The following is a 25,934-nucleotide window of genomic DNA, read 5'->3' on the forward strand; positions in this document are numbered from 1 at the left end:
TAACACTGGCTTAGAGCTTGTACGTTTTATTCTATGAGGTAATGTCAGTCAGTTAACATTACTTTTATTAATTACGAAGCCTTTATGTACACTCTGTGATTATCATTACTACATAAATGGTTAAAAATTCACAAAAAAGTAAATGTTAGCTGAGGAAGATTATATCATAGAACAAAAATGTATGTATAAGATCTCCTAATCCTGTGTCTACCACAGACTTCATATTCAGCGTTTATCCAAAAACCCTACAAAAACTCCATTCATTTTCCTATAGACTTTGTCCAACAAACCATGGCGGAGTTAATGCCTACAAAAAGACGCCATTACTACTGCTCTCTATTCAACAACTGTTCTCTTCAACAGAGTAATAAGTTCTACTTCCTGTTCCATAGAAGAACTCCAGCTGTCCATCTATAGCTACACACTGACCCCTGGTGGAGGCTTTGGTCATTACATCTGTATACATTTACATTTACATTTAAGTCATTTAGCAGACGCTCTTATCCAGAGCGACTTACAAATTGAAAAATGTATTTTATTTTATTTTTTTATTTTTTTTTTCCTTTATTTAACTAGGCAAGTCAGTTAAGAACAAATTCTTATTTTCAATGACGGCCTAGGAACAGTGGGTTAACTGCCTTGTTCAGGGGCAGAACGACAGATTTCTACCTTGTCAGCTTGGGGATTCGAACTTGCAGCCTTTCGGTTACTAGCCCAACGCTCTAACCACTAGGCTAATCTGCCGCCCCATTTTAGAGAGATTCTAACATAATAATAAATAATAATAATAATATTAAATGCCATTTAGCAGACGCTTTTATCCAAAGCGGATTATAGGCATGCCTGCATACATACATTTTAACATATGGGTGGTCCCGGGAAAAGAACAAACTAACCTGGCAAGCGCCACGCTCTACCAACTGAGCTACAGAGGATATACACTGAGTATGCAAAACATTAGGAAAGACCTTCCTGATATTGAGATGCACCCCCTTTTGCCATCAGAACAGCCTCAATTCGTCAGGGGGATGGATTTTACAAGCTGTCGAAAGCTTTCCACAGGGATGCTGGTCCATGTTGACGCCAATGTTTCCCACAGTTGTGTCAAGTTGGCTGGATGTCCTTTGGGTGGTGGACCATTCCTGATACACACGAGAAACTGCTGAGCATGAAAAAAGATCTTGTGAAGAATATAATAACTCTACCCCACTTCCTGATAGACCAGTAAATGTATGATTGACTTACTTGATTTAAGCCATTGGCTCCTATCAGGAGCAAAGGCAATTGACCAAGGTCCTCACTCAGATCAAGGCAAGATTTTCCAGGTTACACCAGTTGATGCCACTCAACTATCTCTGCCTGGACGTCTCTACTCCAATGGTTTCTGGGTAACATATGATTGCCAATCATCAAAATGTCATTCAAACAAACAATTAATCAGTCAAATATATTTAAAAAAACATAACATACAATTTAATTTAAATAACTTTATAATATTAACGTTTGAAACATCATCATCCAGGGATATTTGAAGCAAATAAATCCATCAGGTATTTTATGGTTCATCATCGGTTGCCAGGCGGCTTGTACACAGCAGAACAGGGGTGTATCAATATCAACGGTTTAGACAGACAGTGGTGTAGTAGGCTAGAATGGCTTCCTGGCCAATACCTTTCTCTACCATTTAATGTATATATCACATTCGATAGAGAACTACACTGGCCAGAGAACACTAAATGAACTGTGAAGTCTATGGTGATGACTAGTGCCTTATGTGTCATAAAATCATTCCTAATCATTGGTTCTGATCCAATATCCACACTAGTGTACTAGCTACTTAGGATGAAGCAATGTAGTATGGAAGCAGTACAGCACACCTGTTTGTGTGTACCTACACAACTGAACATTCATGTCTGTGTGTACCAAAACAACTGAACATTCCTGTCTATGTGTACCAAAACAACTGAACATTCCTGTCTGTGTGTACCAAAACAACTGAACATTCCTGTCTGTGTGTACCAAAACAACTGAACATTCCTGTCTGTGTGTACCAAAACAACTGAACATTCCTGTCTGTGTGTACCAAAACAACTGAACATTCCTGTCTGTGTGTACCAAAACAACTGAACATTCCTGTCTGTGTGTACCAAAACAACTGAACATTCCTGTCTGTGTGTACCAAAACAACTGAACATTCCTGTCTGTGTGTACCAAAACAACTGAACATTCCTGTCTGTGTGTACCAAAACAACTGAACATTCCTGTCTGTGTGTACCAAAACAACTGAACATTCCTGTCTGTGTGTACCAAAACAACTGAACATTCCTGTCTGTGTGTACCAAAACAACTGAACATTCCTGTCTGTGTGTACCAAAACAACTGAACATTCCTGTCTGTGTGTACCAAAACAACTGAACATTCAAAAGAAAGAAAAATGGGAAAGGAGAAAATCTTTTTTTTTTTTTTTATGATGCGTAGTTGGACAAAATAACATTGATGCCACTGCTGAACATTAGAGAAAACAGGTCATGCATATATATTATACTGTGCAAGAATAGAAGTCTTCTTCTCCAATAATCAATCATACAGGAGAGGGGAGTCGCCTCAATCAAGGACAAGTCAACTGTAGTCAATTTCCACCCAGTTGTTCATTTTAACAGTCAAGTCTGGTTCCTGAATAGAGCACAGATACTGATCGCTACCTGTTCTCGTGTACATCATAATCATCTATGAGGATAAACAACGTAGACGACTGCCTGTTCCTGATCAAAGTCCCTTTTTGTCGAATTAGCCAGGGGAATTCAAGACGGCCGAAATGTAAAGTGATCAATGTTTTTGATTGGACCTCAAGTTTTTTGGGGGTTTCCATCGGCAAACAATCAGCTAAAGACTAATATACACTTCTGTACATGTCTGACAGCCAGTGATCTGTAGTGATCCAGTCAAAATCTGCACTTTAGAGTAGGCCTACATTGGACCTCATGATCGTTGCTGTATTGCGTGTATTCAGAAAGCTGGTGTGTAGGTCAGTACCTGTGGGTTCTAAGGTTCTGTGTGGGTAGTGAACTGTACATAGCCGGTCAGACCAGTGTTTCCCCTAGATTGGTTTTACTTAGATGACCCATCTAAATCAGCTCCTAAAGCGGTTTTCAGGAGTGTCAGAATCAACCATGTCCAACTGAACCAACTGAAGCCAAACTAACTAAAGGCAGGCCTTCATCAGCGATGTTAGAGGGAAACATGGGTCACCAGGTTAAATGTTAGGGGAGAAGTCAGAAGTCAGAATAACCAGGGGCCGAGGCCCGGCCTGCCCCTGTGCCCAACCATTTGTCTGTCTGTCCTTTGGAGGGGTATCGTTGTGCGAAATATCAGGCCTTTAAACGTGCCACTCCAAAAACTAGCACACACGTCAGTCCAATCACTGAGGATTATTATCTATCTATTATAGCTACACTAGTATATCTACTGTAGTCTATAAACAGGCGAGTTACAATGCTGAGTCACCGGTCTGTGACGGTCTGTTAAAAACAATATGTGGTCAATCTAATGTGTCAGGTCAAAGCTAGTCTTTCACTGTCCAGCAGATATAACACATGGGGAATTAATTACAACGCTTAAGTTGCAGGTTGGTTGTAATCTTAATAAATATTTCATGACTGAATCCAACTAAATCTCTAAATAAAAACACACAATAACAGTATCTATGGCACAAATATTATAGTAGAAAAACACAGCCTGTGTATATTTTCAGCCTGTCTGTTAGTAAATCGTGTTAAGATTTGCAGTTTCAACATTCCATGGAATATGGCACTAATAAACCCCAAAAAGAAAACAACGTTTGTCTATTCCCTTCTGCTCAAACACAAACTTCTGCCTCCTAGTGGCCAGGCACTGTAGTCACCAACACTAGTGGTGAGAGGGCCACACAGGTAGGGGGCGCTACAGGGGGCAGAGGGTGGTGTGAGCCCGGGATGGGCTAGGGAGGCAACTCCTGTCTGTCCTGCCTGTGGGTGTGAAAGCTACCAGACCTGGGTTAAAAGGAAATATTATTTGATTTATTTATTTCCAAATACTTTGAACGATTGATTGAGCCTGATGGACATGGTGTGCACTTTTGGGACTATTCTATTGGTGCCATTGCATTAGGCAAACTCAATAAAGTGCAACTCAAGCATTTGAAAGAAAACCCACACTGTTTGAACTCAGGAGTGGTAGCTTTTATATTACACAGGTAGTCTCTTCAATATACACACACACACCTCTACTGTCCAACAAAGCATCAACTTGTTTGTGTTGTCAGAGGGAGGACTGCTATCCAAAGACTGTTTACATTACAGGAAGCTGCTGAGGGGAGAACGGCTCATAATAATGTCTGGAACGGAGCAAATTAAATGGTTTCAAACACCTGGAAACCATGTTTACTGTATTTGACACCATTCCACTGATTCTGCTCCAGGTATTACCACAAGCACATTATCACCAATTAAGGTGCCACCAGCCTCCTGTGCATACATACATATGCATGTGTACAGAACAACACACCGGTTTACACATGTGTAGAACAGCTAAGCTGTACCACCTGTCTCTCTTTTTCCACCTTATTTAACAAAGACCTGGGTCTGAATCCCAAATAGCACCCTATTCCCTATATAGTGCACTACTTTTCACCACAGTCCTATTGCAGCCCTGATCAAAGGTAGTGCCCTATGAAGGGAGTAGGGTGCCATTTGGGATGGAACCCTGTTCAATACATCTTCACCAACACTAACGAGAAGTCAAGCTATAGCAGCTTTAATTCACATTACTCCGAAATATGACGATTTTCACCCAGGCGGAGCCTTTTTATGTTTCAATGTTTCATAATAGAATATTATTGCAATAACACACTAATATTACATCCTATTCAATATTGGTAACAAGGCAGTAAAGATACAGTAATGGCAATAGTAATTATACTGTAGCGCTAGTAATTCAAAATGGCTGGTCACTGTGTTTGTCACAATATAGTAGCTTCCCAAGGTTTTAAAGAACCCCCAAAAAAGACAATATGATTATTATAAACTATACATAACTTTAACCCAAGCCTTATAATAACATATTGTGCATTACCCAGGAAATCAAGTTCAGCTCTGTAAGACTGAGCTATCTGTGTCACTTTTTTTAATAGCTTTTCTTTAAGCACTTCACAGCCATAGGAATCAGATCATCTGATTCTGACATGGCTGGTTACGTCATGCATGCGGGTCGGTTGCCATGGCAGTGTTCTTTATGCTTGGCTCAATATGGGAAACAGGAGTGAAAACAGTGACACCTAGTGGTTATCTGAGACATTGCCACCAGGTTTAGATCCCTTTGCATGAATCAGAACAGTTTGAGTTTAACCTTATACTGCAGGGGTGTCACACTCATTTTGCCCCGGGGGCTGCATTCGGTCTTCAACGAGGTCCGGAAGGCCGCAATGGAAATGTGTTAAATTTCTTTGCCGTCAAAATTTGCAAGAGATAGTCCAATATATCCATAGTTCGTGACTGTCTATCTCTAAAATTTGAGTGATTATTAGCGAGCTGGACACAAACAAGAAACGGTATAGTTTAAGGTATTTCAAGCTAGTTTCATCCAAAAAGCACCTTTCACCAGTGATTCAATATGGTATTTACCTACGATGTATCTATGAACAAACATATTATTTATGTAAGTGATAAAACAATCTCTTTCTGCTCTTGGCCAGGTAAAATGGGTTCAAGCTAGGACATATGATCTCCATGGCGACAGGCTCTAAACCCAGTAACATCTTGCTGAAGATACAGGGGTGGGGAGTGGGCCTGACAGGTACTGTGTGTGGGATCTGTGTGTGAGTGATATATTAGTGTGTGTGTGATGTTTCACATTATCCAGTCTGTAGAGATGCTCCTCTCCTCTGTGTAGGGTACTGGATAAGCATCAGAAAGCCCAGTAAATCTGTATCCCTTTATCTCCTCCTCTTCTCTAGCTCTGGGAGAAGTACTCCAGAACCATGCGCAGGTGTCCCAGGCGGTCGTTGAGGGAGGGCAGGGACAGGACAGTGGTCTGGTAGGCAGGATCCAGCTGGAGAACTGACAACAACCACCAACACCACGCTGGACCGTTGTTGGAGGCCTGATGGAGAGAGACAGGGAGATAAAAATGAGAGAAGAGGAAGAGAGAGATGGGGAGATACAGGGGATTTTCGATACTAGATGAGTGCTGGTCTGGAAGTGGTAGGTGATAGGCAAGGTCCATGTGTGTCTGTGTGTGTGTACCTGTATGTTGTTATCCTTGTCAGGCATGGTTCCATACTGTCTGCTGATCTGTTCTCTGAGCCGTGTGTTGAGGCGTGTGTACCAGTCCTGGGCCTGCTCATACACACTGTCATGGAGGCTCTGCAATAGCTCCAACTCTGACCCCTCAGCCTAGAAACAAAAGGAGGAGATTCTCAATGCAAAATACAATTGATTCTCTTCAAACCTTTAACCCACTAAGGTCAATGTCCGAGCCCCTGTGGAAATCTAATTAGCATCATACAAAAATCCCCATAAAAATCTGTCAGTGTAAGCTAGAGATATCTCTTTTTGCACTGGATGCGTCTCAATCCACCGCATCTGCCCATGTCGCACTTCCGCAGTGAAAGGTGACAGAGGTAGAGCGGTGTTTGTCAGACCATAAGACATTCCGAAAGTACGTAGAGTCCGAACGGTTTGGCCAAAAACTATTATGACCTCTGTAAGGAAAGATGAGACTCTCACGAACAGGTACAAGCTCTTGGACGCCCAGAGGCCTCAAAAGGTCCCCGTTACCAGTCGAAAACATGTAGGGAAATATCTATGGAGACTTAAGTGAAAAAATAAAATCCTGATCTTTCTTACATCTCTCAGAGATCGGATAGACATTTTAGAACAAACATCCTTCCGTTTTTTTTGGGGGGGGGGTCTCGGTTGTTCCATGTAGTGAATTTGTTATTCAATGCATTTGTATGGGCAAAAAGCTGTAAGGCCAAATACAGTGGGGCAAAAAAGTATTTAGTCAGCCACCAATTGTGCAAGTTCTCCCACTTAAAAAGATGAGAGGCCTGTAATTTTCATCATAGGTACACTTCAACTATGACAGACAAAATGAGAAAAAAAAATCCAGAAAATCACATTGTAGGATTTTTAATGAATTCTTTAATGAATTCTTTCTTAAAACAATTCCATATAGCTTAGTAGAACCCCCTCTCCAGGTTTAGATTCTTATTACATAAAGAAACAAACTCTCTCTTTAGTCTTTCTTTGATTCATCCATTATTTTGTGTTTTACGTTGTACATGGAGGATATTTTATTTAATTCTTTCCAATGTGTCAAGTAATTATCTTTTTGTTTTGTCATGATTTGGTTGAGTCTAATTGTGTTGCTGTCCTGGGGCTCTGTGGGATCTGTTTGTGAACAGAGCCCCAGGACCAGCTTGCTTAGGGGACTCTTCTCCACGTTCAGTTCTCTGTAGGTGATGGCTTTGTTATGGAAGGTTTGCGAATCATTTCATTTTAGGTTGTTGTAGAATTTAACGTCTCTTTTATGGAATTTGATAATTAGCGGGTATAGGCCCAATTCTGCTCTGCATGCATTATTTGATGTTTTACATTATACACATAGGATATTTTTTGCAGAATTCTGCATGCAGTCTCAATTTGGTGTTTGTCCCATTTTGTTAATTCTTGGTTGGTGAGCAGACCCCAGACCTCACAATCATAAAAGGGCAATTGGGTTCAATAACCGATTCAAGTACTTTTAGCCAGATCCTGATTGGTATGTCGCATTTTATGTTCCTTTTGATGGCGTTGAAGGCCCTTCTTGCCTTGTCTCTCAGATTGTTCACAGCTTCGTGGAAGTTACCTGTGGCGCTGATGTTTAGGCCGAGGTATGCATAATTTTTTATGTGCTCTATGGCAATGGTGACTAGATGGAATTTGTATTTGTGGTCCTGGCAACTGGACCTTTTCTTGAACACCATTATTTTTGTCTTACTGAGATTTACTGTCAGGGCCCAGGTCTGACAGAATCTGTGGAGAAGATCTAGGTGCTGCTGTAGGCCCTCCTTGGTTGGTGACAGAAGCACCAGATCATCAGCAAACAGTAGACATTTGACTTCAGATTCTAGTAGGGTGAGGCCGGGTGCTGTAGACTGTTCTAATGCCCTCGCCAATTCGTTGATACATAAAATGGGAAAAAAACACATATTGTAACAGCACACTTGTTGTTTGTGTACATGGATTTTATAATGTTGTATGTTTTTCCCCAACACCATTTGCCATCCATTTGTATAGCAGACCCTGATGCCAAATTGAGTCAAAAGCTTTTTTGAAATCAACAAAGCATGATTAGACTTTGTCTTTGTTATGTTTGTTAGTCGAACAAGGTGTGCAGGGTGAATATGTGGTCTGTCGTACGGTGATTTGATAAAAAGACAATTTAGCATTTGGTCAGTACATTGTTTTCACTGAGGAAATGTATGAGTCTGCTGTTAATGATAATGCAGAGGATTTTTCCAAGGTTGCTGTTGATGCATATCCCACGGAATTATTGGGATCAAATTTGTCTCCACTTTTGTGGACTGGGGTCATCAGTCCATGTTTCCAAATATTGGGGAAGATGCCAGAGCTAAGGATGATGTTAAAGAGTTTAAGTAAAGCCAATTGGAATTTGTTGTCTGTATATTTTATCATTTCATTAAGGATACCATCAACACCACAGGCCTTTTGGGGTTGGAGGGTTTGTATTTTGTCCTGTGGTAATGTAATTGGAGAATCCAGTGGGTTCTGGTAGTCTTTAATAGTTGATTCTAATATTTGCATTTGATCATGTATATGTTATAAGGCCAAAAAGATTGGAGAAGTGGTTTATCCAAACATCTCCATTTGGGATAGATGACTCGTGCTGTTTTTTGATTAGTGTGTTCCAATTCTCCCAGAAGTGATTACATTCTTCAATTATATTGAGCTGATTTCTGACATGCTGTCCCTTGTTTTTCCGTAGTGTATTTCTGTATTGTTTTATTGATTCACCATAGCGAAGGCGTAGGCTCAGGTTTTCTGGGTCTATGTTTTTGGTTGGATAGGTTTATCAATTCCTTTCTTAGGTTTTTGCAATCTTCATCAAACCATTTGTCATTGTTGTTCATTTTCTTAGCTTCTCTGCTTGACAATTTTTGATTTGATAAAGAAGCTGAGAGGTCAAATATACTGTTTAGGTTTTCTACTGACAAGTTTACACCTTCACTATTACAGTGAAACATTACGTCCAGGAAGTTGTCTGAAAGGGATTGAATTTGTTGTTGCCCAACTGTTTTTGGGTAGGTTTCTACACTATATTCCTTCCATCTATAGTGTTTCTTACTATTATGCAGTTCCTTTGGCTTTGATGCCTCATGATTGAGTATTGCTCTGTTTAAGTAGACTGTGATTTCGTTGTGATCTGATAGGAGTGTCAGTGGGCTGACTGTGAACACTCTGAGAGACTCTGGGTTGAGGTCAGTGATAAAGTAATCTACAGTACTACTGCCAAAGGGTGCGCTGTAAGTTACCTACCATAGGAGTCCCCTCGAAGCCATTGACTATGTACAGACCCAGCATGCGACAGAGGTGCAGGAGTTGTGACCCATTTTTGTTGGTTGTTTTGTCATAGTTGTGTCTAGAGGGGCAAATTTGAGAGGGAATGCTGTCGCCTCCAGGTAGGTGTTTGTCTCCCTGTGTGGTAAGAGTGTCAGGTTCTTGTCCAGTTCTGGAATTGACTAGGTCGCCACAGAGTAGTACATGTCCCTGGGCTTGGAAATGGTTGATCTCCCCTTCTATGATGGAGAATCTGTCATCGTTAAAGTATGGGTATTCTACTGGGGGGAATATAGCTAGCACACAAGGACATTTTTCTCTGTTGAGAAATTCCTTATTATTAATTTCTAGCCAGATGTAAAATGTTCCAGTTTTGACTAATTTAATAGAGTGAGTTAGGTCTGCGCTATACCAAATTAGCATACCCCCTGAGTCTCTTCCTTGTTTCACACCAGGTAGTTTGGTGGATGGGACTACCAGCTCTCTGTAACCTAGAGGGCAACCAGTGGGTCCGTCTCCTTTATACCATGTTTCTAGTAGGATGACAATGTCTGTATTTCCAATTTCTTTGATGAAGTCTGTGTTTCTGCTCTTTAGGCCAAAGGCAGATGACCTCAGACCTTGTATGTTCCAGAATGAGATAGTAAAAGTTTTGTATTCCATTGTGTCTTGTGTTGTTTTTGTGTAGTTTAGGCTCTGACCTTTACAGTAGGTGTGAACAAAGCATGTTGAGCCTCTAGTGTGCGCGCACACACACACACACACACACACACACACACACACACACACACACACACACACACACACACACACACACACACACACACACACACACACACACACACACACACACACACACACACACACACACACACACACACACACACACCTCTAAGATATGCCTGGTTGAGCACTGAACATTGCCTTTACAAACTGTTGCTTGGAAACAGGTCAAGTACCAGTAAAACACTCACTGAAGAACTAGCTAATAAAATAGCATTTGTAACCTTCCCCAGGAGTGTTAAATTCAACCAAAACTCTGAATTCACAGGGGTCATCCAGGGCCAGGATTAGGTTAGAACAACCCGTGGTAACTTACCTTGTGGTCCTGCATGTATTCTATATCAGCAGTGTGGTATCTAGCTCTCTTCAGTGTGTGTGAGATTGTGTGTACCTTGTGGTCCTCCATGTACTCTATATCAGCGGTGTGGTATCCATCTCTCTGTCCTCTCTTCAGGACCCTGAAGCGACTTCCTCCCACACAGTCCACATACGAGCGACCGTCAGGCAACACCTCTAGGCTATGAATCTCCAGCATACAGCCGTAGTCTGCAAATCTGGAGGACACACACAGACACAGACAGAGAGTTGTTGGAAGCAAGCTGAAAGGGTAATGTGAAAGACAATCAGATCCCCAGCACAGTGTGGCTCAGCGTAGTAATGTAAAAGGGGAAGAGAGTCAGATACACTCAGGGTTCATTTTCATACCAGTATTTTCAGATTGTATACATCCACGACCCACCCTTTTCCATGTTCGTAGCTGCACATGCCAAACTTCCTGGTGCCCGTCTCCATACATCGTCTCATCATGAGGCGGTAACGAGGCTCGAAGATGTGGAGAGGACAGGGCACGCCCGGGTACGCCACCGTACACACAAAAATAGGGATGTCCTTAGTTAGACTGGGGGATGGAGGGAGAGAAACAGAGAGAGAGACAGAGAGAAAGCAGAAAGAGACAGAGAGGATGCAAAAAGAGAGGGAGGATACAGAGAGATAAATATATATTTAATCAGGGTAACAGTGGTGTTAAGGAGGTGTGTATTTAATACACACACACGCAGTCAAAAGTTTGGACTCACCAACTCATTCAAGGGTTTTTCTTTATTTGTACTATTTTGTAAAATAATAGTGAAGACATCAAAACTATTAAATAACACATGGATTCATGTAGTAACCCAAAAAGTGTTAAAGTAGCCACCCTTTGCCTTGATGAAAGCTTTGCACACTCTTGGCATTCTCTCAACCAGCTTCATGAGGTAGTCACCTGGAATGCATTTCAATTAACAGGTGTGCCTTGTTAAAAGTTATTTTGTGGAAATTTCCTTCCTTTCCTTCCTAATGCGTTTGAGCCAATCAGTTGTGTTGTGACAAGGTAGGAGTGGTATACAGAAGATAGACCTATTTGGTAAAAGACCAAGTCCATATTATGGCAAGAACAACTCAAATAAGCAAAGACAAACGACAGGCCATCATTACTTTAAGACATGAAGGTCAGTCAATGCGGAAAATTTCAATAACTTTTTGCAGTCGCAAAAACCATCAAGCTCCATGATGAAACTGGCTCTCATGAGGACTGCCACAGGAAAGGAAGACCCAGAGTTACCTCTGCTGCAGAGGATAAGTTCATTAGAGTTACCAGCCTCAGAAATTGCAGCCCAAATAAATGCTTCACAGAGTTCAAGTAACAGACACATCTCAACATTAACTTTTCAGAGGAAACTGCGTGAATCGGGCCTTCATGGTCGAATTGCTGCAAATAAACCACTACTAAAGGACACCAATAAGAAGAAGAGACATGCTTGGGCCAAAAAAAACACAAGCAATGGACATTAGACCGGTGTAAATTTGTCCAATGGTCTGACGAGTCTAAATGTGAGATTTCTGCTTCCAACCGCTATGTCGTTGTGAGACGCAGAGTAGGTGAAAGGATGTTCTCCGCATGTGTGGTTCACACCGTGAAGCATGGAGGAGGAGGTGTGATGTGTGGGGTCGCTTTGCTGGTGACACCGTCGGTTATATATTTAGAATTCAAGGGACACTTAACCAGCAAGGCTAGCACAGCATTCTGCAGCGATATGCCATCCCATCTGGTTTGCACTTTGTGGGACTATCAATGTTTTTCAACAGGACAATGACCCAACACCTCCAGGCTATGTATGGACTATTTGACCAAGAAGGATAGTGATGGAGTGCTGCATCAGATGACCTGGCCTCCACAATCACCCGACGTCAACCCAATTGAGATGGTTTGGGATGAGTTGGACCGCAGAGTGACGGAAAAGCAGCCAACAAGTGCTCAGCATATGTGGGAACTCCTTCAAGACTTTTGGAAAAGCATTCCAGGTGAAGCTGGTTGAGAGAATGGCAAGAGTGTGCAAAGCTGTCATCAAGGCAAAGGGTGGTTACTTTGAAGAATATAAAATATATTTTGATTTGTTTAACACTTTTTTGGCTACCACATTATTCCATAGATGTTATTTCATAGTTTTGATGTCTTCACTGTTATAAAAATAAACCCTTGAATGAGTAGGTGTCCAAACTTTTGACTGCTAGTGTATACATATTTTCAGTGTTGCTCTTGTCCAGCAGCTGGTGTTGTTGCCTTGTGCGGTGCTTTGCTAATAACCTCACGGTCACAACGTCTACTCTACTACTACTGTAGTACTGTATGAGTACTCTACTGTATGAGGAGCCCGATGCATGTTGCCATAGTTACCATTAAGGTTGCCAACTCGCCCCAAGCTCATTCTGGTGAGCATATGATAGCCCATCAACAATTTCACGTTTCAGTCTCTCATTTCATTCAGGCATTAAGAACTTCTACCAAAATAGTTCCAAAGCTCGTTTTACAGGTAAGGGCCAATTTTGGTAGCCTGGTTAAAGCAGACTGAACGCTGCACTCACAAAGATGAAACGTAGAGAAATCAGTTTGGGTGCCAGGTTACCGTTCTGGGAGACTCTAGAACAAACCGAGAGGGTTCGCAATCAACCTCCGTGTACCCCTGGTTACAGTGCGTCAGCGACAGGACTCACTTGGATAGTTCGGCCATCTCAGTCTCGTGGACCTGCTTCCTCTCATCCAGCTGCAGGGGGAAGAGGTGAGACATGATCTCCTGCAGCAGCACCGTGGGGTTGTACTTCCTGTTCTTAAAGTACTACACAGGAAAGACGAAGTGATTCCGCATTATTGGGAAGAAAAGTAACAAATAAGTGCATCCCAGTTAAAGCGATCTCCCTTGGGTTATAAACATGATAGCGACATAAAAACAGTACAAGCAGACCTTCCATTGCAATTGTTTCATTATGATGTTATATACAATGTGTTTCTGATTGAGTCCATGTACACAGACAAAGGCCCTAGTTACGTAGGCCCTAGTTATGTAGTAGTGTACACACAGTGCCTTGCAAAATTATTCAGGCCGCTTGGATTTCTTTACATTTTATTGTGTTACAAAGTGGGATTCAAATGTATTTCATTGTAATTGTTTGTCAACAAACTGCACAAAATACTCTGTAATGTCAAAGTGGAAGAACAATTCAATTTTTCTAAAGATTAATAGAAATTAAATAACTAAAATATAGTTGTTGCCTAAGTATTCAGCTCCCTAAGTCAATACATGCTAAAAACACCTTTGGCATTGATTACACAGGTGACTCTTCTTGGGTAAGTCTACAAGAGCTTTGCCCACCTGGATTGTGCAATATTTGACCATGATTCTTTAAAAGAAATCTTCAAGCTCTGTCAAGACGTTGAGGATCATGGCTACACAGCAATTCAAGTCTTGCCACAGATTTTGAAACAGATTTAAGTCAAAACTGTAACTTGGCCACTTAGGAACATTCACTGTCTTCTTGGTAAGCAACTCCAGATTTGGCCTTGTGTTGTAGGTTATTGTCCTGCTGAAAGGTGAATTCCTCTCTGTCTCTGGTGTAAAGTAGACTGAAGCAGGTTTTTCTCTAGGATTTTGCCTGTGCTTAGCTCCATCCCGTTTCTTTTTATCCTGAAAAACTCCCAAGTATTTGCCAATGTCAAGCATACCCATACCATGATGCAGCCACCACCATGCTTGAAAATAAGGAGGCAGTTACTCAGTGATGTGTTGTGTTTTCCCATAAGGCTTTGCATTTAGGACAAAAAGTGTATTTTTTAGCAGTATTACTTTTGTACCTTACTGCAACCAAGATTCATGTTTTGGAATATTTTATTCAGTATTTTTGTATTATTCTTTTCACTCTGTCATTTAGTTCTTTATTGTGGAGTCACTACAATGTTGTTGATCCATCCTCAGTTTTCTCCTATCACAGCCATTGGACTGTAGCCGTTTTAAAATCAACAATGGCCTCATGGTAACATCCCTGAGCAGTTTCCTTCCTGTGCTGCAGCTCAGTTCAGAAGGACAACAGTATCTTTGATGTGTCTGGGTGGTTTAATATACACTGCTCAAAAAAATAAAGGGAACACTTAAACAACACAATGTAACTCCAAGTCAATCACACTTCTGTGAAATCAAACTGTCCACTTAGGCAGCAACACTGATTGACAATAAATTCCACATGCTGTTGTGCAAATGGAATAGACAAAAGGTGGAAATTATAGGCAATTAGCAAGACACCCCCAATAAAGGAGTGGTTCTGCAGGTGGTGACCACAGACCACTTCTCAGTTCCTATGCTTCCTGGCTGATGTTTTGGTCACTTTTGAATGCTGGCGGTGCTTTCACTCTAGTGGTAGCATGAGACGGAGTCTACAACCCACACAAGTGGCTCAGGTAGTGCAGCTCATCCAGGATGGCACATCAATGCGAGCTGTGGCAAGAAGGTTTGCTGTGTCTGTCAGCGTAGTGTCCAGAGCATGGAGGCGCTACCAGGAGACAGGCCAGTACATCAGGAGATGTGGAGGAGGCCGTAGGAGGGCAACAACCCAGCAGCAGAACCGCTACCTCCGCCTTTGTGCAAATTTTTTTGAGCAGTGTATAATCCACAGCATAAGTATTCACCTGACCATGCTTAAAGAGATATTCAATGTCTGATTTCTTATTGTTACCCATCTACCAATTACTGGCCTTCTTTATGAGGCTTTCCAAAAGCTCCCTGATCATTGTAGTTGAATCTGTGTTAGGGACCTTACAGAAGTAATTTAGGCTTGCCTAAACAAAGGGTCTGAATACTTATGCAATGACTATTTTATTTAGGTTTTATTTATCTTATACTAAAAAAACATCTTCCTCATTTACATTAGATAGTATTTTGTGTTAATTGTTGACAATAAATGTGAATACTGAATATTTTTGCAAAGCAACGTAGTTACGTAGGCCATAGTTACGTAGGCCATAGTTACGTAGGCCATAGTTACGTAGGCCATAGTTACGTAGGCCATAGTTACGTAGGCCATAGTTACCTCCTCTAGTGGTTGTTTGCAGAGGGGGCAGCGGAGGTTGTGGTCTAGGCTTCTCTCGAGGCAGGTCCTACAGAAGGTGTGTCCACAGGGCGTGGTCACTGGCTCATAGAACAACCTGTAGAGGTACAGCACTAAGATCAGAGTACAGCACAAGTTTATCAACAATTACACAGTACCACAAGACTCCACAGGATGTACCACTTATGGAAACTACTAACCTGATACAGAGGGGACATTCAAAGTCAGACACAGTGAGGACACTCAGAGATTCTCTTCTGTCCAGACTGCAGCCTCCTGAGGGAGACAACATAGACCCAATATCAACCATCTACATGTCTCTTCTCTCTTCCTCTGTGTGTGTGTGTGTGTGTGTGTGTGTGTGTTCTATGTACCCCTGCTGTGCCTCTCCTCCCTCCTCCTCATCATCATCTCCTCATCATTCTCGGCTGTAGGGAGGAAGGACACGGCCTGACAGAGACTGAGACAGCACTCAGTACTGGTCCCATGTTTCACCTTTGGCCCTGTCTCCAAGTCTGCTCTCCTGTCCCCGTCTGCCCCCTCCACCTGAGGGTATCGGAAGCTTTTGTTGAGGCAGTGTGTGTGGCTGTGTGTGTGGCTGTGTGTGGGTTCCTCAGGGAAGAGGATTGTGATGGGGGGGCAGTGGCCTCTGAGGTACTCTGAGACCACCTGGAGGATCTGGGGCACCTCCTCTGGCACTGACATGCCCTCCGTCTCCAGGATCTGACCAGGGAAAACACACACACAGATCAATCTATCCATCCATCCATGAATCATTTAAAAACATTATACTGCTACTTCATCATACACGTTCCATCATTATAAACTTATCCCACAACAAAATTCATCCTACAACATCAGACGTGGCTTTAATCAATCAATCCATCAACCATTCATTTAGAAACCCATAACTTGCTGAATATTTTAAATAACTAGGCTGCACATGCAAATGACTAGGCTGCACATGACTAGGCTGCACATGCAAATGACTAGGCTGCACATGCAAATGACTAGGCTGCACATGCAAATGACTAGGCTGCACATGCAAATGACTAGGCTGCACATGCAAATGACTAGGCTGCACATGCAAATGACTAGGCTGAACATGCAAATGACTAGGCTGAACATGCAAATGACTAGGCTGAACATGCAAATGACTAGGCTGAACATGTAAATGACCAGGCTGAACATGTAAATGACTAGGCTGAACATGTAAATGACTAGGTTGCCTTCTGTGACATTGCATTTCTAAATCTTATCCAACCTCAGATAACCTGACACAGTTAGCCTATAACTGACCCTCTAACTGACCCTCTAACTGACCCTATAACTTGCCCTCTAACAGTAACCTAACTGTAAACGGCCATTTAGCAGTTATGTAGAAGTGTTTAGATTGCCTAATATTGTCCCATGTCATATCCTTTTCTAGCATAGATGACCCCTCGCCTTAGTTGACCTGACACACATAAGTGTTAGTAGATATTCTGACAGTGTTCCATAACATATCATAGCATTTACAATGCTAGCCTGTCCTTGAATAACCCCACCCAGTCAGTCATCCTTGTTCTTGGTATACTGTACATCAGGGGTGGATGTTATATGGCCCCCAAGCCAGATTCATCCCACGAGTCCATTCAATCCGGCCCGGGGGAGGTTTGAGGATTTTTTAAACTCCAGGACACTCTTGAACGTCTAAAACTAGGTAGAAAGCATGTAGAAACACTAATGGATCTATACATTTTCAAATAACTTTTTCTGGCCTGCAAATTGCTTTTGACAAGCAAATCTGAATTTCGAAATCCCGATGTGGCCCTCGGGCTGAAATCATTGCCCACCCCTGCTGTATACAAAATCAGCAAAAAAAAGAAACGTCCCTTTTTCAGGACCCTGTCTTTCAAAGATACTTTGTAAAAATCCAAATAACTTCACAAATCTTCATTGTAAAGGGTTTAAACACTGTTTCCCATGCTTCGTCGTCAAGACACTAACAGCTTACAGACGGTAGGCAATTAAGGTCACAGTTATGAAAACTTAGGACACTAAAGAGGCCTTTCTACTGACTCTGAAAAACACCAAAAGAAAGATGCCCAGGGTCCCTGCTCATCTGCGTGAACGTGCCTTAGGCATGCTGCAAGGAGGCATGAGGACTGCAGCTGTGGCCAGGGCAATAAATTGCAATGTCCGTACTGTGAGACGGCTAAGACAGCGCTACAGGGAGACAGGACAGACAGCTGATTGTCCTCGCAGTGGCAGACCATGTGTAACAACACCTGCACAGGATCGGTACATACGAACATCACACCTGCAGGACAGGTACAGGACGGCAACAACAACTGCCCGAGTTACACCAGGAACGCACAATCCCTCCATCAGTGATCAGACTGTCCGCAATAGGCTGAGAGAGGCTGGACTGAGGGCTTCTAGGCCTGTTGTAAGGCAGGTCCTCACCAGACATCACCGGCAACAATGTTGCCTATGGGCACAAACCCACCGTCGCTGGACCAGACAGGACTGGCAAAAAGTGCTCTTCTCTGACGAGTCACGGTTCTGTCTCAACAGGGATGATGGTCGGATTCGCGTTTATCGTCGAAGGAATGAGCGTTACACCGAGGCCTGTACTCCGGGACGGGATCAATTAGGAGGTGGAGGGTCCGTCATGGTCTGGGGTGTTGTGTCACAGCATCATCGGACTGAGCTTGTTGTCATTGCAGGCAATCTCAATGCTGTGTGTTACAGGGAAGACATCCTCCTTCCTCATGTGGTACCCTTCCTGCAGGCTCATCCTGACATGACCCTCCAGCATGACAATGCCACCAGCCATACTGCTCGTTCTGTGTGTGATTTCCTGTAAGACAGGAATGTCAGTGTTCTGCCATGGCTAGCGAAGAGCCCGGATCTCAATCCCATTGAGCACGTCTGGGACCTGTTGGATCGGAGAGTGAGGGCTAGGGCCATTCCCCCTAGAAATGTCCAGGAACTTGCAGGTGCCTTGGTGGAAGAGTGGGGTAACATCTCACAGCAAGAACTGGCTAATCTGGTGCAGTCCATGAGGAGGAGATGCACTGTAGTACTTAATGCAGCTGGTGGCCACACCAGATACTGACCGTTACTTTTGATTTTGACCCCCCTTTGTTCATGGACACATTATTCCATTTCTGTTAGTCACATGTCTGTGGAACTTGTTCAGTTTATGTCTCAGTTGTTGAATCTTGTTAGTTTCATACAAATATTTACACAAGTGAAGTTTGCTGAAAATAAACGCAGTTGACAGCAAGGACGTTTCTTTTTTTGCTGAGTTTAGTATACAGTACGTGTTGAGATTGTCTAACACTGTTCCAAGGCATTCCATTCTTTAAAGCATTCCTAGAAGCAGCAACTGCCACCGTTCCTAGAACCTTAACTGACCCCATACAGTCATTTAGCCAGGCAGTCACTGACACACTAAGCTAGTGAGACTGAATGAGCCAGTGAAGTTAAGTCAGGCAGACAGTCAATGAGTGGAAAACAGTCAGTCAGTGAGACTAACTGGAACAGTGAAACAGGGTAAGGGAAAAATAGTCAGTAAGTAACTGGACCAGTGATTGGTAAACAGTCAGTAAATGAGCCAGTCAGTAAATAAGACAGTCTGTTGTAAACAGTTAGTAAATGAGCCAGTCAGTGTTGGCTATAGCTACTGACCTTTTTAATCTGGCTCATGGCAGGAGTGAAGTCGGCCTGTAGCTTGAGACAGTGGTGAAACTGGATCAGGGCTTCAGACTGACGACCCATCTCCAGTAACACATTACCTTTACGAAAGAAACCCTGGAGAGTACAGACAAGAGGGAGAATAATGGATGAGAGAGAGACTTAGATATAGAGAGAGACAGAGAGACCCAAAGAAATCAGAAATATAGACATCATCATCCTACAAGAAACATGGTAGAGGAGATGGACCCACTGGTTGCCCTCTAGGTTACAGAGAGCTGGTAGACCCATACACAAAACAACCAGGTGTGAAACAAGCAGGGGATATGCTAATGTGGTATAGAGTAGACCTAACTCACTCAATTAAATTAATCAAAACAGGAACATTTATATTTGGCTAGAAATTCAAAAGGAAATGATCTGAACAGAGAAAAATGTCCTCCTGTGTGCTACTTATATCCCCCCACTAGAATCCCCATACTTTAATGAAGACAGCTTCTCCATCCTGGAGGGGTAAATCAGTCATTTCCAGGCCCAGGTATATGTACTAGTTTGTGGTGACCTAAATACCAGAACTGGACAAGAACCTGACATCCTCAGTACACAGTGGAACAAACACCTACCTGGAGGTGACAGCATTCCCTCCTGCATATGCCCCCCTAGGCACAACTATGACAACACAACCAACAAAAACGGGTCACAACTCCTGCATCTCTGTCGCACGCTGGGTATGTACATAGTCAATGGTAAGCTTCAAGGGTACTCCTACGGTAGGTACACCTATATAGCTCATCTCTTGGCAGTAGTACTGTAGAATACTTTATCACCGATCTCAACCCAGAGTCTCTCAGAGCGTTCAGTCAGCCCACTGACACAACTATCAGATCACAGCAAAATCAGTCGACTCTACTTGAACAGAGCAATACTCAAATCATGAGGCATCCAAGACAAAGGAACTGAATAATATTAGGAAATGCTATAGATGGAAGGAAAGTAGTGTGGAAACCTACCAAAAAACAATTAAGCAACAACAAATTCAATCCCTTTTAGACAACTTCCTGGACAAAACGTTCCACTGTAATAGTGAAGGTGTAAACTTGACAGTAGAAAATCTTAACAGTATATTTGACCTCTCAGCTTCCCTATCAAATCTAAACATTTCAAACAGAAAACTAAAAACAATAACACATTTGATGAAGAATGCAAAAACCTAAGAAAGAAATGGACAAACCTATCCAACCAAAAACATAGAGACCCAGAAAACCTGAGCCTACGCCTTCACTATAAATCACTAAAACAATACAGAAATACACTACGGAAAAAGAAGGAACAGCACGTCTGAAATCAGCTCAATGTAATTGAAGAATCCAAAGACTAACCATTTTTGTGAAAATTGGAAAACACTATACAAACTACAATACAAAGAGTTATCTATCCAAAACGGAGAAATATGGGTAAACCACTTCTCCAATCGTTTTGGCCTTATAACAAAAACATATACATGATCAAATACAAATCTTAGAATCAACTATTAAAGACTACCAAAACACACTGGATTCTCCAATTACATTGAATGAACTACAGAGCAAAATACAAACCCTCCAACTCAAAAATGCCTGTGGTGTTGATGGTATCAAAAATTAAATGATAAAATATACAAACCACAAATTTCAATTAGCTATACTTAAACTCTTTAACATCATCCTTAGCTCTGGCATCTTACCCAATATTTGGAAACATGGACTGATCACCCCAATCAACAAAAGTGGAGACAGATTTGATCCCAATAACTACCGTGGGATATGCATCAACAGAAACCTTGGAAAAATCCTCTGCATTATCATTAACAGCAGACTTGTACATTTCCTCAGCAAAAACAATGTACTGAGCAAATTTCAAATTGGCTTTTTACTAAATTACCATACGACAAACCACATATTCACCTTACACACTCTAATTGACAAACAAACAAAACAACGGCAAAGTCTTGTCTTGCCATGCTTTGTTGATTTCAAAAAAGCTTTGGACTCAATTTGACATGAGGGTCTGCTATACAAATTGATGGAAAATGGTGTTGGGGAAAAACATACAACATTATAAAATCAATGTACACAAACAACAAGTTTGCTGTTAAAATTGGCAAAAAAACATTCCTTTCCACAGGGCCGTGGGGTGAGACAGGGATGCAGCTTAAGCCCCACCCATATATATATATATATATATATATATCAATGAATTGGCGAGGGCACTAGAACAGTCTGCAGCACCCGGCCTCAACCTACTAGAATCTGAAATCAAATGTCTACTGTTTGCTGATGATCTGGTGCTTCTGTCCCCAACCAAGGAGGGCCTACAGCAGAACCTAGATCTTCTGCACAGATTCTGTCATACCTGGGCCCTGACACTAACTCTCAGTAAGACAAAAATAATTGTGTTCCAAAAAAGGTCCAGTTGCCAGGACCACGAATACAAATTCCATCTAGACACAGTTGCCCTAGAGCACTGTGATAGAAAAACTATGATATCAATAGTTAACGATTATATACTTAACAAATAGTAAGACATTTCTATTCTGTTAAATGCTGTGTTTCTGTAAAGGGATGGTTTCAACTCTAACTTCCTGCAGTTAGACTGGGCGTATGGTCAAATAAATGGGTTATGCTAGAGATAGCTTGAACTGACAATGACTTGGTGATAAAAACATAAAACCGGCATTCTATAGACAAGATAGCCGGCAAGAGTTTAGAACAATCCCTTATTGTCTCATCTTCATCCTGGCTTCTGGGAAAACTAAGCCGGGTTGAGGGTAAAACAACATCCCGTGCAGATAACCAGGAGATGGACCAAGGTGGCTTATGGGAGGGATAGAACCAGCCCAGACTAAGCATTTTTAGGTCCTATACAAGATGTTTTTTTCATTATCAGTTAAGCTCTCGGCAACACACACTTTAGAGTGTGCGGTCGACGGTTTCATTACTGCAATCATTAATCAATATTGAATAAAGATGATTGTTTGAAGAAATTACAAAGTCTCTCTCACTTGATTCGAATATTCCATGACAGCACACAACAACAAAACAAACTGTACATACCTTGGCCTAAACATCAGCGCCACAGCTTTGTTATGGAAGGTTATCACCTACAGAGAGATGAACCTGGAGAAGAGCCCCTTAAGTTAGCTGGTCCTGGGGCTCTGCTCACAAACACAAACAGACCCTACAGGGCCCCAGGACAGCAACACAATTAGACCCAAGCAAATCATGAGAAAACAAAAAGATAATTACTTGACACATTGGAAAGAATTTACAAAACAGAGCAAACTAGAATGCCATTTTGCCCATAACAGAGAGTATACAGTGGCAGAATACCTGACCACTGTGACTGACCCCAATTTAAGGTTAAGGAAATATTTGACTATGTACAGACCCAGTGAGCATAGCCTTGCTATTGAGAAACTAACCACTAGGCTACCTGGGGCGAGCGTTGGGCCAGTAACCGAAAGGTTGCTAGATCGAATCCCCGAGCTGACAAAGTAAAAATCTGTTGTTCTGCACCTGAACAAGGCACCTAACCCACTAAGCCATCATTGTAAATAAGAATTTGTTCTTAACTGACTTGCCTAGTTAAATATAAATAAAATAAAAAGAGCCTGTCAAAGGCAGTCCTGGCTCTCAAGAGAATACAGGCTATGTGCACACTGCCCACAAAATTAGGTGGAAACTGAGCTGCACTTCCTAACCTAGTATGACCATATTAGAGACACATATTTCCCCTCATTACACAGACCTACAAAGAATTAAAAAACAAATCCAATTTTGATAAACTCCCTTATCTATTGGGTGAAATACCACAGTGTGCCATCACAGCACCTGTTGCCACAAGAAAAGTGAAGAACAAACACCATTGTTTATACAACCTATATTTAAAGTTAATTTATTTTCCCTTTTGTACTTGAACTTTTTGCACATCATTACAACATTTTATGAAATAAACAAACATATGACATTTGAAATGTCTTTATTCTTTTGGAACTTGTGTGTGTAATGTTTACTGTTCATTTCACTTTTGTTTATTATCTATTTCACTTGCTTTGGAAATGTAAACATATGTTTCCTATGCCAATAAAGTCCCTTAAATGGAATGGAAGAGAGAGAGAGAGAGGAATGGAAGAGAGAGAGAGAGAGAGAGAGAGAGGTAGAGAGAGAGGAATGGAAGAGAGAGAGAGGAATGGAAGAGAGAGGTAGAGAGAGAGGAATGGAAGAGAGAGAGAGAGGTAGAGAGAGAGAGAGGTAGAGAGAGAGGAATGGAAGAGAGAGAGAGAGAGAGAGAGAGGTAGAGAGAGAGGAATGGAAGAGAGAGAGAGAGAGAGAGGTAGAGAGAGAGGAATGGAAGAGAGAGAGAGAGAGAGGTAGAGAGAGAGGAATGGAAGAGAGAGAGAGAGAGAGGTAGAGAGAGAGGAATGGAAGAGAGAGAGAGAGAGAGGTAGAGAGAGAGGAATGGAAGAGAGAGAGAGAGAGAGGTAGAGAGAGAGGAATGGAAGAGAGAGAGAGAGAGGTAGAGAGAGAGGAATGGAAGAGAGAGAGAGAGAGGTAGAGAGAGAGGAATGGAAGAGAGAGAGAGAGAGGTAGAGAGAGAGGAATGGAAGAGAGAGAGAGAGAGGTAGAGAGAGAGGAATGGAAGAGAGAGAGAGAGAGGTAGAGAGAGAGGAATGGAAGAGAGAGAGAGAGAGGTAGAGAGAGAGGAATGGAAGAGAGAGAGAGAGAGGTAGAGAGAGAGGAATGGAAGAGAGAGAGAGAGAGGTAGAGAGAGAGGAATGGAAGAGAGAGAGAGAGGTAGAGAGAGAGGAATGGAAGAGAGAGAGAGAGGTAGAGAGAGAGGAATGGAAGAGAGAGAGAGAGGTAGAGAGAGAGGAATAGAAGAGAGAGAGAGCGAGTTAGAGAGAGCGAGTTAGAGAGAGAGGAATGGAAGAGAGAGAAAGAGAGGTAGAGAGAGAGGAGTGGAAGAGAGAGAGAAACAGACTAGAGAAAGAAAGAAGAGTGCAACAGCCAAGTCTACATTCACCTACATCAGGGACTGAGGACCTGAATAACTGAACATGGGTCAGTGCACTTTCCTCCTGGTGGTTCAGTGCCACAGTCTGCTTTTGTCTCCCCCCCCAGCACTAACACACCAGCTACACCTAATCAAATGTCTTGATGTTTAGTTGATTAGCTCAGGGTTTCCCAAACTCGGTCCTGGGGCCCCCCTTGGGTGCACATTTCATTTTTTACCCTAGCACTGCACAGCTGATTCAAAAAACCAACTCATCATCAAGCTTTGATTCAATTAATCAGCTGTGTGGTGCTAGGGTAAAAAATAAGCAGGACCGAGTTTGGGAAACCCTGGATTAGCCGATTTAGGTGAGAATACAAAGTAGACCAACATCAGAAGTAAATAACACTGAGCTATATTTATGCTTGTTTCTGCACATAGACGTTATGTCCTATACAATAGCCTTACGTGACAACAATGCGTAGCTGTCATAGCACTCACCCACGCAGTAGTGTCCAATGATTCAGTTACATGATGACATAAGTAACCGTTTGCATAATGTGCCCCAAATGACATAACATACTGTACACTTCTACAGACACACCCATCAGCAGCAGCCACAGAGAAAACAACCAGGACACACAAAACTAGAATGGTGTCCAAAATGGCACCCTAATTAGTGCAGTACTTTAGACCAGGGCCCATAGGGGTCTGCTTAAACGTAGCGCACTATAAAGAGGATATTAGGGTGCCATTTCAGAAGCACACTAGGAAGCACACTAGGAAACTGAAAATATGCCATCAAATCTAAATCAGTCTGATTTGGCACAACTCCTTATAAGGTTACGTGGTGGTGAGGGTAGGTAACAACATCTCCACCCCGCTGATCCTCAACACTGGGGCCCCACAAGGGTGCGTTCTGAGCCCTCTCCTGTACTCCCTGTTCACCCACGACTGCGTGGCCATGCACGCCTCCAACTCAATCATCAAGTTTGCAGACGACACTACAGTGGTAGGCTTGATTACCAACAACGACGAGACGGCCTACAGGGAGGAGGTGAGGGTACTCAGAGTGTGGTGTCAGGAAAATAACCTCACACTCAACGTCAACAAAACAAAGGAGATGATCGTGGACTTCAGGAAACAGCAGAGGGAGCACTCCCCTATCCACATCGACGGGACAGTAGTGGAGAGGGTAGAAAGTTAAGTTCCTCAGCGTACACATCACGGACAAACTGAATTGGTCCACCCACACAGACAGCGTGGTGAAGAAGGCGCAGTAGCGCCTCTTCAACCTGAGGAGGCTGAAGAAATTCGGCTTGTCACCAAAGGCACTCACAAACTTTTACAGATGCACAATCGAGAGCATCCTGTCGGGCTGTATCACCGCCTGGTACGGCAACTGCTCCGCCCACAACCGTAAGGCTC

At 42.4% G+C, this 25,934-nt stretch overlaps 1 protein-coding gene across 1 annotated transcript in view; it reads right to left on the reverse strand.

Annotated features, from left to right (window-relative positions):
- Nucleotides 1-1,474: 1,474 nt before the first annotated feature.
- The window catches only part of LOC120047922 (LON peptidase N-terminal domain and RING finger protein 1-like), a 29,834-nt gene continuing 5,374 nt past the window's right edge, over nt 1,475-25,934 (reverse strand). The window contains exons 3-11 of the mRNA XM_038993539.1: nt 19,470-19,592; nt 16,166-16,514; nt 15,992-16,067; nt 15,774-15,888; nt 13,410-13,531; nt 11,119-11,277; nt 10,771-10,933; nt 6,279-6,428; nt 1,475-6,135 (exon numbers count right to left, since the gene is read on the reverse strand). Coding sequence (XP_038849467.1) covers nt 5,986-6,135; nt 6,279-6,428; nt 10,771-10,933; nt 11,119-11,277; nt 13,410-13,531; nt 15,774-15,888; nt 15,992-16,067; nt 16,166-16,514; nt 19,470-19,592 — 1,407 coding nt within the window. The 3' untranslated portion in view covers nt 1,475-5,985. The remainder of the gene's footprint in view (nt 6,136-6,278; nt 6,429-10,770; nt 10,934-11,118; nt 11,278-13,409; nt 13,532-15,773; nt 15,889-15,991; nt 16,068-16,165; nt 16,515-19,469; nt 19,593-25,934) is intronic.

The sequence above is a fragment of the Salvelinus namaycush genome, chromosome 5, assembly GCF_016432855.1.
Source record: "Salvelinus namaycush isolate Seneca chromosome 5, SaNama_1.0, whole genome shotgun sequence".
NCBI classification, from domain to species: Eukaryota; Metazoa; Chordata; class Actinopteri; order Salmoniformes; family Salmonidae; genus Salvelinus; species Salvelinus namaycush.